The sequence below is a fragment of the Mus musculus genome, chromosome 10 (genome assembly GCF_000001635.26).
Source record: "Mus musculus strain C57BL/6J chromosome 10, GRCm38.p6 C57BL/6J".
NCBI classification, from domain to species: Eukaryota; Metazoa; Chordata; class Mammalia; order Rodentia; family Muridae; genus Mus; species Mus musculus.
This window is the reverse complement of record NC_000076.6, coordinates 64930814-64947239: the sequence shown is the minus strand read 5'-3', so window position 1 is coordinate 64947239 and position 16426 is coordinate 64930814. Positions and strand designations below refer to the sequence as shown.

The 16426-nt window shown below is 38.3% G+C and overlaps 1 protein-coding gene across 4 annotated transcripts in view; it reads right to left on the bottom strand.

Moving 5' to 3' along the window:
- Positions 1-16426, bottom strand: part of Ctnna3 (catenin (cadherin associated protein), alpha 3) — a 1573570-nt gene that overhangs the window by 56428 nt on the left and 1500716 nt on the right. For all 4 annotated transcript variants that reach the window (NM_177612.3, NM_001164376.1, XM_006513475.3 and 1 more), the window contains one exon: positions 1216-1321. In NM_177612.3, coding sequence (NP_808280.2) covers positions 1216-1321 — 106 coding nt within the window. The remainder of the gene's footprint in view (positions 1-1215; positions 1322-16426) is intronic.

Sequence of the window (16426 nt, the reverse complement as noted above, 5' to 3'; positions counted from 1 at the left end):
TTTAAGATGACAAAGTTTGGTTTAGATATAAACGCTAAGTTCTGTGTCAAAAACCCTTAGTTTAAGTTCTTGCATAAGAAGTACTTCAAATTTGGGATGGTCTCAGATTTTTAAGAAAATTTACACAGTCTTAGCCTTTTGAGAACCCTTACTTGGAAAAATCAGAAATTTTGATTCTTATGAAATCTAAAACTAATTGAGAGCCATCCTTGCTTCTAGAGTTTCAAATGATCACTGTTTAATCTACATTACACAACAGATTAATATAAATTTTAAAATGTTTAAAATAGCAAGCTATTGACACAAACAATGCACATTCAAATTAAAAAAACAAACAAACTACTTTTCTCTGGTACATTTCTCTGACATTTATTTGTTCTCCATTATACCCACAAATATATTATCTCTCAGCTTAAATTTTCTCATGTTCCCACAAAGGATGTATAAAGAGAGAGATGGGACAGAAACAATCATACTAAAATGTATCTCAGTATACAAGGAAGGTATAATGTGGTGTATATGCAAATTCAAAATGATACTTCCCCTACAGCAAAATATTAACTATGAGGTTAAATAAGATAATAAATATATAATAAACGTATTCATAATTACACCCCTGTCTGAAGTACTAATTTTTCACTATTCAGACAAATTTATACTATGGGCACTGCTTAAAAAAATTGTGTTAAAAATCTGTGAAAAACACAAGGGAAAAAAATGAAAGGCATGCAGAAACACTAACCTGCCCAAGAGTTACATAACTCCTACCACAGACATCTTTACTTTATTGTTCTAATAAGGCTGCAAGGTGTTAATGTCAAACAGCTAACATTTTAGAAGATTAAAAAGTGTGAACTACTCGATAAAATCAAGGAAAAGAGAACACCCATTATGCCATTATAGCCAATTAAAATAAATTTAGTTCATTTCACTCTGATTTTAACATAAAGTATATTTAAAGTATATATATATATACATATATATATATATATATATATATATATATATATTCAAAAACTAATCTTTCATTTTTAGAGTTTATTGTCTCACGAGTTGCATAATTACAACATTATACATTTTTGAAACTCTACTATAGTAAGCAAATGTATTCAATAGAGTTTAAAATAGAGGCCATCCAGCTCCTCTCTAGTCAATAATTAAGCAGAAGAGAGCAAATAGTGAAGGCTTTCTGATGTCTATTTATAAGTAGCTCACCTGGTTAGCAATCTGCCGAGCAAGAACATCCATCCTTGATCCTGACTCTGATATCATTTTAGCTGCATAGATTACATCAGTGGTATGCTTTAGTGGTCCTTTCCCCCTGAAAACAAATGCCACATATTAGTTTTGTTGGTTTATATAGAAATAGATAAAATATAACGAATATGCATATATTAAAACATATTTTATTATTTTGAGTCACTTTTAGTGTGTATATGTTTCTGTGTGTGTGTGTGTGTATGTGTGTGTGTGTGTGTGTGTGTGTGTGTGTGTGTGTGTGTGTGTATAGGTGTCTACAGAGATCAGAAGGTGACAGGCATTGGTTCCCTGGATCTGGATTACAGGCTATTGTTATCTACTCCACAGGAGCATTGGGAACTGAACTTGGGTTCTCTATAAGAGTAGAAGAACCCTGAACAACTGAGCAACTTCTCCAGCTCCAATAGATAGATATCTATGCTCACATAAATAACACATTTACCCAAAATAATAGAAATTAGACTTATGTACTTCCTTTTAGATAAGCCCAAAATATATTTAATTTTAGTCTTAAAACAATTAATATCTGCCTTCTCAGAATTTAGAAAATAATACAAAGAAGTAGTATAGGACTTTTAATTTTTAAATTAGATTAACACTCAGAGACTTAATGCCCCAGGGTGGGAGAGGATACCCAGGGTGGGGTCACTTTCTCAGAGATGAAAGCAGGGGTGGATGAGGGGAGAACTGTACAAGGAGGGATCAGGACGGGATATAAATAAATAAAATAATTAATAAAAAGTCTCAGTTTAGATATATCTCAGTTTAGATACCTTTAGAGTCAAGACACATATATTCAACCTTGCATTATAAATAGTCGAGCTACTTATTATTTTTCTCTTTTAATCCATCTCAGATATTTTCAAACTTTTAATTGATTTTTCATGAACGTCACACCATATACTCCAATAGCTTTCATTTTCCCAGCCCACGGCACCCTGTATCTGCTCTCTGACCCTTGCAATCCCCCATCTAACAGAAAACAAAAAAATTAAAGTAAATAGAAAAAAATCTCGCCACGGAGCTGTGGTGTGTCACAGTGTGTCACACAGTATATCCCTTTGTCCATACCGTTTTTTTTCTTGAAAATGTTCATATGTAGTGAATCATAGGTTTGGCTTGAGATCAGTTCTGGCTTCTGCTATACTCTCAATACTGCATTCTTATCAGGACTCCTCTTGGATAGACTGTTTTTGCCCTGTGTCATGGAGAGTCTGTGGCTTCGGATCAGCAGGATTGGCCCTGTGAAGTGCTCCAGCACCTCATAGATGGGGTTGGTCAGCCAGAGAGTTGAAGCCAGCCTACTCTGGGACTCAGCATGGCCCAAGACTACCATCTCTGCAGAGAGGCTGCTCCCTGCTGCCTGTCACGGACACTGCCATCAGGGCCTAACTGGGAGCAGGAGAAAAAGCATCAAGCAGGTTGGACATCTGGACATTTCGTTGTCCAATCTTTTCAACACCTGCCCAGGTGATTCCCCAGGAAGGCAGGCTGCAGCCCTGCCCTCAGCTACCTGCTTGGCCACTGAGATGCTCTTATGGGAACCTGACAGGGACTTTAAACAGCTCTTGTGCCTCCTGTGCCACCAGGGCCAGCTCTCCAGCTTTGTCCAGGTAAGGAGGGGAGGGCGGGGGTGGAGGTTGGGCCAACTCATTTTTTACATTTTTTTCTCAGCTAGGTGCATTATGATTTTTAATCATATAATCTCTTCCCTACAATCAATTTTCATATAGAGCTGCGCTCAAAAAATGTCTGATTTAGGACCTTTAGCTTTGCAGTATGAATTAACATTTCTTTTCTCTGTGGACCCTACTGTATGCCAGGATAGCTTTAAAGAACAGATACCTTGAGATGTACCTAAGTGCCTCCTTTTATTCCACCAGCTCTTCAAAGGACGATGCTGGCCAATTTGCTGCAGTGAGTTTGATGTTTTCTATTTCCCTGCTTTTGTTTTGTTGTTTTGTTTTTGTTTCTTTCCAGACCCAAAATGAGTCTGAATCCTGGGAACAACTGATCAGGAATAATGAAAAGGTGTGCTCTCTGTTTTGCCCAAGAGACAATGCATCCTTTGTTTTTGATAAATGTGTCTTATAAAACCGATTGCTGCACACATGCTGAGCTATGTGCCCATCCTTTTTAGTAAGAGAAGAACAGTTGAAGGGAGTGGACTGGTAGCATCTGTCACACTGTCCTTTCCTCTCAGTTGTCTAGAGATGTGTTACACCACATGAGAAAAAATAGGGACTGGGGTAGAGAAGGAGAACAGGGTTGCAGTCTCAAAGAATCCTAGGAAGTACACGGGTCTTGAGAATACCTTTTGTGCATCGGATCCTTTATAATTTCCTCTCATTTTCCCCCTAAATCTACTTTTTTTGCACTTATATAGCTCCCCCTCCTCCCAGGATAAGGAAAAACAAAATAAAATAAACAGAAAGACAATATTATGTCAGAGGTTGTTTTGTTTATGTTTTAGTAAAAACCTTCATTCACATTGCTTTGGGCTGTTTCCAAAAACAAACAAACAAACAAACAAAAAACAGCAAAAGACAAAACAAAACAACAACAAAACACTCACTACTGTGAATAATCAGTCTGTGCCTCTTTATATTCGGGGATTGGAATAGCATTCAACACAGACTTTCTAAGGATTACCTGAGTTTATTTCTCCAACATGCTCTAAATTGCTTTAAAGTATGGATTGGAAAAGAAAAAATTCTACAACTTTAAGTTAACTATGGTTCATGATACAATTGTATAGAAATAATATCACTTCATTATCTCACCAAAGATTATGTACTTGTTTGTATTTTAATGCTAACTGGGTTCCCCCCCAAACTGTTTTTCAATAGAGGGTCTGGATGTAGATTCTGGGAACCTGTCTCCAGTTAATTCTGATTGGTAAATAAAGATGCCAGCAGCCAATAGCTGGGGAAGAAAGAATAGGCGGGGTTCAGGGTTCCTGGTCTTAGAACCAGGAAGAGGGGGAAGGCGAGAGAAATAGAGGCAGCCGTGGAAGGGCAATAATGTGCAAGAGGGAAAAGCAGAGCCACCATAAAGAGGAGCCAAGAGAACGTGGCCAGAGGGCTACTCAAGTGGGCCACGAGCTGCCAAAATGGAACAAAGAAACTAAGTAGTTACTCAGAGTTGTGGATGGGAGGCAGATTCTAATAACATGGAGGTTAGGCAGTTGCCCATCTTTTGTGCTGTTTAAGGTATATTAAAATATAAAGGCTGTGTGTTTGTCTTTCATTTAAGAACATGAACCACTGAGGCAGTTATTAACCCTGAATCAGGATTTATTTGAAATTCTAATGCTACATGATTATTCTGTGGTGATTTAGAAATAGGGAGGGGGAGTAACGAGCTCTGTAAGCGTAACAATGAGACAGGAAGTATAGGAAATGAAAGACTTTGGTTAGACAAATCAGGATGCACATAGAAGGGGGGGGGGTATCTTCATCTGTGTTTGAGTTACACCTTAGCTTGAAGGTAACGATAGAAACGAAAGTGTCCAATATGACAGATATCAGAGAAATATATTTACTCATTCGGGAGATGTTACATCGCTAGTTTTGTGTCAACGTGACAAAAGTTGGAATCCTCTGGGAACAGGAAACTCCAGTTGATAAAACACCTCTATTAGATGAGCATGTAGGAAAGTCTATAGGAGACATTCTTGGTTAATGATTGGTATTAGAACGCCCAGCCTTCTCTGTAGGTAGGGCCATCCCTAGGCAGAGGTTTTGGCTAGTATAAGAAAGCACGCTGAGCAAGCTGTGAGAGCCAGTCAGCAAATAGCATTGTTCCATGCTTTAGCTCCTTCCTCGGCTCCTACTTTGCTTCTGTTCCTGCCTTGGAGAAGTGTAACCCAACTATCCCTTTGTTCTCTACGTTGCTTTTGATTATAATCTTTATGAAAAAGAAATAAAAGTAGAGATTAATACAGAAAAAAATAGTTCTATGACATGATTAAAATACAGCGCAGATTCACACAAAGTTAAATAATCCAAGGCTCCTGCACCTATGAGCTAAACACTGCAAGGTGTGCTCCCTGTGTTTCATTTCTCCTTCTCTATAATTCCTTTCAAAGCCATTATAAGCAAGATGTCCTCTAAAAGAAAACCAGGAAAAATTGTAAAATGGCCGGGTACATAACACAGTGAAAATCTGGCCTCAGGAACGGTTATCCCCACAATGCCTGAACTGCTGACATAGCTTTCTTAGCAACTTTTACAAAACTCAACATTAATTGTTACAATATTTGAATTGCTCTTATCAAATTTGCTTTATGCATCAGGGAGGACGAGAAGCTATGTACGTGGTTATGTTCGAGTACCGAATTGCATTTCATTATCTCTATGCCTCTCCAGAGAAAGTTAAACTTAAATAAAGCTGTCTACGCTCCCAAAAGACAATGCATCACATTTCAAGGTCTAAAACAATGGACAAAGGTTGTTTCTAAGGAGAGCCAGCCAAGCCTCTTGCAGCTTAAATAATACACAAATAGTTGTATCTACAGAATGCAACTGATTTGCAAAATAAGATATGTTCCTGTATGAAAATCCTAGGCTAATAAAGGAGAAATTACTTCTAGCTCCAAATATAAACCTGGTTATTGAGATCATGATCTTAAAAGGCACAATAAGTTTGGTACCTTCAAGTAACAATAATCCATGATGACAAGCCACGATCACTCCCTTCCCCTCATTCTTAATTAGATGTATTGCCTGGCAAGCTTCCGTCTGAGTGCCAAAGAAAATACACATTTTATAAATGATTCCTTATCGTGCCAAGCTTCCAGACCAAGCGACAATTACTGAAACTATGACAGATTTCTAACATTCTCAGCCTGAAAACGTGCTATGTAATGAAGGCTTTTCAAATTGGGGGATGCATTCAGAGGTTGTCTGCAGCCTTCATCTTCACAATGGATCTGCGCAATTTCTTATCATCAAATTGCTCCTTAAATCAGAGTTAGATCCTATAGCGAAAGGTACCAAAGGGAAGAGAGGGGAGAAAGTGAAGTATCTGGAAATATCTTTAAAAGCCATAGGCTGAGAAAATTTTAAGTACAAATTGATCAAAATGATTATGTTTAACCCACCATGGAAGACATTGAGGAAGAGACTTCTTTTTTTTCTTTTTTTTAAATATTCTTATTATGTATTTTCCTCATTTACATTTTCAATGCTATCCCAAAAGTCCCCCATACCCTCCCCCCCCCCACTCTCCTACCCACCCACTCCCCCTTTTTTGACCCTGGCGTTCCCCTATACTGGGGCATATAAAGTTTGCAAGTCCAATGGGCCTCTCTTTCCAGTGATGGCCGACTAGGCCATCTTTTGATACGTATGCAGCTAGAGTCAAGAGCTCTGGGGTACTGGTTTGTTCATAATGTTGTTCCACCTATAGGGTTGCAGTTCCCTTTAGCTCCTTGGGTAATTTCTCTAGCTCCTCCATTGGGGGCCGTGTGACCCATCCAAGAGCTGACTGTGATCATCCACTTCTGTGTTTGCTAGGCCCCGGCATAGTCTCACAAGAGAGAGCTATATCTGGGTCCTTTCAGCAAACGCTTGCTAGTGTATGCAATGGTGTCAGCGTTGAAGAGACTTCTTAATGACTGACTAGATGAGGTCATTCTTCCTTGTTTCCCTTTCACAATGTATGTATTTAAAGAACATCTTGTTGTTTATAATTCGTCTTCATTTAAAAAAAAAACCTACTTGTATGAATATGAAGACCTCAGTATGAGTTAGCAGAACCATGTAAAGGTAGACCTGAATCAGTTCAAGCACTCCTGTGAAGAAATGAAAAGTAGATGCAGAACTAACCAGAACCCAGGGCCAGCTCCTATGTAGACAATGATAGAGAACAAGAGTGGCCCTGTCTCAAACAAGCTAGAAGGTGAAGGCTGACACCAGCATTGTTACCATACATGGGCTGAGGTATATGATAACCTGCAGTCACACGTATGAATAAACTCAAACAAACACATACACAAATTCATATATATATGAATATTTATGATTGAATATATGTGGGATATATATGATATATAAAAACATAAAAAACAAAAAGTTTAAAAATATATGGCAGATCATAAAATGATAAAGAGTTAATGAAATGCAGACAACACAGATTTTATCTTACTTAGGTGGGTGAAGAAAGTTCTTTAGAAAGTCAATTTATTATTTGAACAAACACCCACTGTTCATTTCTATCATTATTCTGTTCTTTTTTTTTTTTTTTTTTTCAGGTACTTTTTTAAAATTTTTAGTATTTTTTTATTTTTTATTTTTTTCCGTTTTTATTAGGTATTTAGCTCATTTACATTTCCAATGCTATACCAAAAGTCCCCTATACCCACCCATCCCCACTCCCGTACCCACCCACTCCCCCTATTTGGCTATTTGGCCCTGGCGTTCCCCTGTACTGGGGCATATAAAGTTTGCGTGTCCAATGGGCCTCTCTTTCCAGTGATGGCTGACTAGGCCATCTTTTGATACATATGCAGCTAGAGTCAAGAGCTCCGGGGTACTGGTTAGTTCATAATGTTGTTCCACCTATAGGGTTGCAGATCCCTTTAGCTCCTTGGGTACTTTCTCTAGCTCCTCCATTAGGAGCCCTGTGATCCATCTATTAGCTGACTGTGAGCATCCACTTCTGTGTTTGCCAGGCCCCAGCATAGTCTCACAAGAGACAGCTACATCTGGGTCCTTTCGATAAAATCTTGCTAGTATATGTAATGGTGTCAGCGTTTGGATGCTGATTATGGGGTGGATCCCTGGATATGGCAGTCTCTACATGGTCCATCCTTACATCTCAGCTCCAAACTTTGTCTTTGTAACTCCTTCCATGGGTGTTTTGTTCCCAATTCTAAGGAGGGGCATAATGTCCACACTTCAGTCTTCATTCTTCTTGAGTTTCATGTGTTTAGCAAATTGTATCTTATATCTTGGGTATCTTAGGTTTGGGGCTAATATCCACTTATCAGTGAGTACATATTGTGTGAGTTCCTTTGTGAATGTGTTACCTCACTCAGGATGATGCCCTCCAGGTCCATCCATTTGGCTAGGAATTTCATAAATTCATTCTTTTTAATAGCTGAGTAGTACTCCATTGTGTAGATGTACCACATTTTCTGTATCCATTCCTCTGTTGAGGGGCATCTGGGTTCTTTCCAACTTCTGGCTATTATAAATAAGGCTGCTATGAACATAGTGGAGCATGTGTCCTTCTTACCAGTTGGGGCATCTTCTGGATATATGCCCAGGAGAGGTATTGCTGGATCTTCCGGTAGTACTATGTCCAATTTTCTGAGGAACCACCAGACTGATTTCCAGAGTGGTTGTACAAGCCTGCAATCCCACCAACAATGGAGGAGTGTTCCTCTTTCTCCACATCCATGCCAGCATCTGCTGTCACCTGAATTTTTGATCTTAGCCATTCTGACTGGTGTGAGGTGGAATCTCAGGGTTGTTTTGATTTGCATTTCCCTGATGATTAAGGATGTTGAACATTTTTTCAGGTGCTTCTCTGCCATTCGTTATTCCTCAGGTGAGAATTCTTTGTTCAGTTCTGAGCCCCATTTTTTAATGGGGTTATTTGATTTTCTGAAGTCCACCTTCTTGAGCTCTTTATATATGTTGGATATTAGTCCTCTATCTGATTTAGGATAGGTAAAGATACTTTCCCAATCTGTTGGTGGTCTTTTTGTCTTATTGACGGTGTCTTTTGCCTTGCAGAAACTTTGGAGTTTCATTAGGTCCCATTTGTCAATTCTCGATCTTACAGCACAAGCCATTGCTGTTCTGTTCAGGAATTTTTCCCCTGTGCCCATATCTTCAAGGCTTTTCCCCACTTTCTCCTCTATAAGTTTCAGTGTCTCTGGTTTTATGTGAAGTTCCTTGATCCACTTAGATTTGACCTTAGTACAAGGAGATAAGTATGGATCGATTCGCCTTCTTCTACACGATAACAACCAGTTGTGCCAGCACCAATTGTTGAAAATGCTGTCTTTCTTCCACTGGATGGTTTTAGCTCCCTTGTCGAAGATCAAGTGACCATAGGTGTGTGGGTTCATTTCTGGGTCTTCAATTCTATTCCATTGGTCTACTTGTCTGTCTCTATACCAGTACCATGCAGTTTTTATCACAATTGCATTATTCTGTTCTTAACCTATTGTATTTTTTTTTACATAAAGGCACATTTCTTTCTCTGTGAATTTAATAAACAAGATAGAAACTGTGAGCCATAGAGTCCCATATGTCAAGGATCTGGCTTAATAAAAATAGTACTGAACCATTCCATCTTCTGTTTTCAGAGTAAAGGAGTATCATTAATCTTATTTGGTAATTTCTGTTACCAATTAAACACAAAACAGAAAGTGTCATTGCTTTGGAGATTGTATATATATATTTGATAATATCATTCGCATTTATGAGACTAAAACCTTGTCCCTCAATCCTCTTTTTCTTCTATATTAATGTCTTTTACATATGAGATGAAAACCATGATAACATATATTGACTCATGGTAATGAACACATTTATCATTTTCTTCATTCTTGCCACAGCTCCATACACATTATTTTATAGTTATTATCACTTCTCTGTAGTTTAATGTGAAAATTTTCTCCATAGGCATCCATGTTTGAATACTTGGATGCATTGTCTTGGAGGTTGCAGGAATTTGACACACAGGGACTAGATGGCTGACTTTAAGCATTAGGGGTGAGTAATGAAAACTCTAACTTAGGTTTCAGTCTAGTTCTCTACTGCTTGATTTTCAAGGATGTGAGAAGGGCCCACATGATTCCATCACCCCCATTCAAGCTGCCCCAAATTCCATACCCCACCTCCATCATTATAGACTGTAATCCATGAAACCCTTATCCAAATGAACCCTTCCTCCCTTGTGCAATTTCTGTCATGAATTTAGCTACAAAAGCAAGAAAATAATGACTATATATCTAATTTATTTCAGCTGCTATGACTAAACAGTCTGACCAAAATCAAATTAGGGGAGGAAAGGGTTTATCCACCTTATTCTTGTAGGTCCATTGTTGAGGAAAGTCAGAGCGAGAACACAGGCAAGAGAGAGAGAGAGAGAGAGAGAGAGAGAGAGAGAGACAGAGAGAGAGAGACAGAGAGAGAGAGACAGAGAGAGAGACAGAGAGAGAGACAGAGAGAGAGAGACAGAGAGAAAGACAGAGAGAAAGACAAAGAGAAAGACAGAGAGGCTGGCTCCTAATTCCGTGTATAAAGGAATGGCTAAAATGTGATTCATAAGCTCCATGGGAGAGACAGGACTGCTTTTATTTGTTATGTCTTATCTGGTTTTACTTCTGCTTTCTAAGTTTAAAATACTGCACTCAAACTTGCACCTAAACTATGCTCTAGTAAATGAACACTTATACCTCACTAAAAATATACCTTAGTAAATAGAAAACAGAGCTTTCATTTAACCTTCATGTTAGATACTATTTTTTATTTATTTCGATATTCAAAGTTAGAGCACAAATAAATTAGAATTAAAATGGGCTTAGGCCATTTATTTTGTTTACATCCTGTAACTAGTAGCCAAGTAATCTTGACTGCCCTGACCTTGATTTCTGATTGCCAAGGTAATGAACATATTTACCACATGGTATAAAACATAAAATTAAGTGTATTACATGTTATTTAGAACATAACAACTGTTCATGAAGTACTTCTATATCATCTTGACAACAAAAAGTTTATAGAGATTTACCTTTCCATTTACAATATTCTGTGACTCTATTTCTATATTAATATATGTATGGTCTTTGTTTTCGTTTTTGTTTGTTTTTGTTTTGTTGTTGTTGTTTTGTTTTGTATTGTTTTTTTTCTTTTGTTTTGTTTTTTTGAGACAGGGTTTCTCTGTGTATCCCTGGCTGTCCTGGAACTCACTATGTAGACCAGGCTGGCCTTGAACTCAGAAATCCACCTACCTCTGCCTCCTGAGTGTTGGGATTAAAGGCATGCACCACCACACCGAGCCCATGTATGCAAAAGCAGTATCTGTTGTTAAGTGTTTATCTATGTTCTACTTTTCTTTTCTTTTTAATCTAAATACTGTGCTGCATTTCAGACAATATCAACTGGGTTAATTACATTGAGTTACTTCCTTTTTCTGCTGAAAATAGTGCTTATTATAGCCACAGCCATAGCATCTTTTTACTAATAAAGAAAAAAACATCAAATATAGACAGGCATTATCTGTGTTTGTATAAGCGTTGTTCACGATTTTATAAGCATGCATTTAGTGTTTATTTTCATTTATTGACAAAATTTCCTTCAGGTCTAACTTCCTAGTATTTGTGATTTAGTTCGGGGTTGCCAGAACATCCCTCCTTTCAGTTCTCTATTAGGTCCAAGATATGTAAAAAGAATTGTCATGAAAGCCACCCAAGACTGATAAAATGATAAGCTGTACCCAGTTCAAGCAGATGAGGCAGGGCTCCTCCACTCTTCAGACATGAGACTCCTCTGGCCAGCTAGATGCACCTTTCTTTTGAAAACTGTCATTTGAGTTTTGAAGACTATAAAGGTTTTTGGAAAACCAACTAGTTTGTAATCAGATTTCAATCAGCTTGTAATCATCAAGAATACTGAACATTCTAAAAAACCTTTTGGGCCCATTCTAGAAAGGTATTTCTCTCATGTCTAATATTTATTATCTGATCTAACTATACAAAGAACATTGAAGTAGCCTCAACTTTTGTGTCTCCGATGTCATCATTAGTGAACTATTGGAGAACCCCAAGGCCTCTTAAGACCCAGAAGAGAACCAGTGGCAACCAGAAATCTAATCTAATCATGAAAAGCAAGAGATGAGAGGATCTCAGAGAAAACTGCAATTTCGGGATAAGAAAACTCCCATCCATGTTTCCAAATTGGGCATCTAGGAAAAGTATGGAAAATTAAAAAATATTTCTAATTGGTCCCATTAAAAATAAAAGAGTAGGGTTCCGGGACTCCGCGGAGGGCAGGCTGCACGGGTGAGGGTGTGGAATACAGAGGCCAGCAGTTTCTGGGACAGGCGAGAGCCACAGGGCTTCTCAGGCTGCGCCATCTTCGGCTCCAGACAACCGGCCACCTTCCTGGCCAAAGCAACACAGTTTCTGGGAAAGATCCTGTTTTGGGCCTTCATCTTCAGCCAGGAGGAGGTCCAAACACCTGATAACTGTGCACCTTCCCTGAAAGAGGAGACCTTGCCTGCAGAGACTGCTCTGACCACTGAAACTCAGAGGAGAGAGCTAGTCTCCCAGGTCTGCTGATAGAGGGTAACAAAATCACCAGAGGAACAATCTCTAAACAAAGACAACTATAACAAATAACTCCAGAGATTGCCAGATGGCGAAAGGTAAACATAAGAATCCTACTAACAGAAACCAGGACCACTCATCATCATCAGAACCCAGAACGCCCACTTTGCCCAGTCCAGGGCACCCTAACACACCTGAAAAGGTAGACCTGGATTTAAAAGCATATCTCATGATGATGGTAGAGGACATAAAGTAGGAATTTAATAACTTACTTAAAGAAATACAGGAGAACACTGCTAAAGAGTTACAAGTCCTTAAAGAAAAACAGGAGAACACAACCAAACAGGTAAAAGTCCTTATAGAAAAACAGGAAAACACATCCAAACAGGTGATGGAAATGAACAAAACCATACTAGACCTAAAAAGGGAAGTAGACACAATAAAGAAAGCCCAAAGTGAGGCAACGCTGGAGATAGAAACCCTAGGAAAGAAATCTGGAACCATAGATGCCAGCATCAGCCACAGAATACAAGAGATGGAAGAAAGAATTTCAGGTGCAGAAGATTCCATAAAGAACATCGGCACAACAATCAAAGAAAATGGAAAATGCAAAAAGATCCTAACTCAAAACATCCAGGAAATCCAGGACACAATGAGAAGACCAAACCTACGGATAATAGGAATGGATAAGAATGAAGATTTTTCAACTCAAAGGACCAGCAAACATCTTCAACAAAATTATTGAAGAAAACTTCCCAAACATAAAGAAAGAGATGCCCATGATCATACAAGAAGCCTACAGAACTCCAAATAGACTGGACCAGAAAAGAAATTCCTCCCGACACATAATAATCAGAACAACAAATGCACTAAATAAAGATAGAATACTAAAAGTAGTAAGGGAAAAAGGTCAAGTAACATATAAAGGCAAGCCTATCAGAATTACACCAGACTTTTCACCAGAGACTATGAAAGCCAGAAGAGCCTGGACAGATGTTATACAGACACTAAGAGAACACAAATGCCAGCCCAGGCTACTATACCCAGCCAAACTCTCAATTACCATAGATGGAAAAACCAAAGTATTCCAAGACAAAACTAAATTCACCCATTATCTCTCCACGAATCCAGCCCTTCAAAGGATAATAACAGAAAAAATCCAATACAAGGACGGGAACCACCCCCTAGAAAAAACAAGAAGATAATCCCTCAACAAAACTAAAAGAAGACAGCCACAAGAACAGAATGCCAACTTTAACAACAAAAACTACAGGAAGCAACTATTACTTCTCCTTAATATCTCTTAATATCAATGGTCTCAACTCCCCAATAAAAAGACATAGACTAACAAACTGGCTACACAAACAAGACCCAACATTTTGCTGCTTACAGGAAACTCATCTCAGAGAAAAAGATAGACACTACCTCAGAATGAAAGGCTGGAAAACAATTTTCCAAGCAAATGGTTTGAAGAAACACGCTGGAGTAGCCATCCTAATATCTGATAAGATTGACTTCCAACCCAAAGTCATCAAAAAAGACAAGGAGGGGCACGTCATTCTTATCAAAGGTAAAATCCTCCAAGAGGAACTCTCAACTCTGAATATCTATGCTCCAAATACAATGGCAGCCACATTCGTTAAAGAAACTTTAGTAAAGCTCAAAGCACACATTGCACCTCACAAAATAATAGTGGGAGACTTCAACACACCACTTTCACCAATGGACAGATCATGGAAATAGAAATGAAACAGGGACACAGTGAAACTAACAGAACTGATGAAACAAATGGACTTAACAGATATCTACAGAACATTTTATCCTAAAACAAAAGGATATACCTTCTTCTTAGAATCTCATGGTACCTACTCTAAAATTGACCACATAATTGGTCACAAAACAAGCCTCAACATATACAAAAATATTGAAATTGTCCCATGCATCCTATCAGATCACCATGGACTAAGACTGATCTTCAATAACAAAATAAATAATAGAAAGCCAACATTCACGTGAAAACTGAACAACACTCTTCTCAATGATACCTTGGTCGAGGAAGGAATAAAGAAAGAAATTAAGGACTTTTTGGAGTTTAATGAAGATGAAGCCACAACATACCCAAACTTATGGGACACAATGAAAGCAAGCCTAAGAGGAAAACTCATAGCTCTGAGTGCCTCCAAAAAGAAACTAGAGAGAGCACACATTAGCAGCTTGACAACACACCTAAAAGGTCTAGAAGAAAAGGAAGCAAATTCACCCAAGAGGAGCAGAAGGCAGGAAATAATCAAACTCAGGGGTGAAATCAACCAAGTGGAAACAAGAAGAACTATTCAAAGAATCAACCAAACGAGGAGTTGGTTCTTTGAGAAAATCAACAAGATAGATAAACCCTTAGCCAGACTCACTAGAGGGCACAGGGAAAGCATCCTAATTAACAAAATCAGAAATGAAAAGGGAGACATAACAACAGATCCTGAAGAAATCCAAAACACCATCAGATCCTTCTACAAAAGGCTATACTCAACAAAACTGGAAAACCTGGATGAAATGGACAAGTTTCTAGACAGATACAAGGTACCATAGCTAAATCAAGATCAGGTTAATGATCTCAACAGTCCTATATCCCCTAAAGAAATAGAAGCAGTCATTAATAGTCTCCCAGCCAAAAAAAGCCCAGGACCAGATGGGTTTAGTGCAGAGTTCTTTCAGACCTTCAAAGAAGACCTAATTCCAGTTCTTCACAAACTATTCCACAAAATAGAAACGGAAGGTACTCTACCCAACTCATTCTATGAAGCCACAATTACTCTGATACCTAAACCACAAAAAGACCCAACAAAGATAGAGAACTTCAGACCAATTTCCCTTATGAATATCGATGCAAAAATCCTCAATAAAGTTCTTGCTAACCGAATCCAAGAACACATCAAAACAATCATCCATCCTGACCAAGTAGGTTTCATCCCAGGGATCCAGGGATGGTTTAATATACGGAAATCGATCAATGTAATCCAGTATATAAACAAACTCAAAGACAAAAACCACTTGATCATCTCGTTAGATGCTGAGAAAGCATTTGACAAAATACAACACCCTTTCATGATAAAAGTCTTGGAAATATCAGGAATTCAAGGCCCATACCTAAACATGATAAAAGCAATCTACAGCAAACCAATAGCCAACATCAAAGTAAATGGTGAGAAGCTGGAAGCAATCCCACTAAAATCAGGGACTAGACAAGGCTGTCCACTTTTGCCCAACCTATTCAACATTGTACTTGAAGTCCTAGCCAGAGCAATTAGACAACAAAAGGAGATCAAGGGGATACAAATTGGAAAGGAAGAAGTCAAAATATCACTTTTTGCAGATGATATGATAGTATATATACGTGACCCTAAAAATTCCACCAGAGAACTCCTAAGCCTGATAAACAGCTTCAGTGGAGTAGCTGGATATAAAATTAACTCAAACAAGTCAATGGCCTTTCTGTACACAAAGGATAAACAGGCTGAGAAAGAAATTAGGGAAACAACACCCTTCTCAATAGTCACAAATAATATAAAATACCTTGGCGTGACTCTAACTAAGGAAGTGAAATATCTGTATGATAATAACTTCAAGTCTCTAAAGAATGAAATTAAAGAAGATCTCAGAAGATGGAAAGATCTCCCATGCTCATGGATTGGCAGGATCAACATTGTAAAAATGGCTATCTTGCCAAAAGCAATCTACAGATTCAATGCAATCCCCATCAAAATTCCAACTCAATTCTTCAACGAATTAGAAAGGGCAATTGGCAGATTCATCTGGAATAACAAAAAACCGAGGATAGCAAAAACTCTTCTCAAGGATAAAAGAACCTCTGGTGGAATC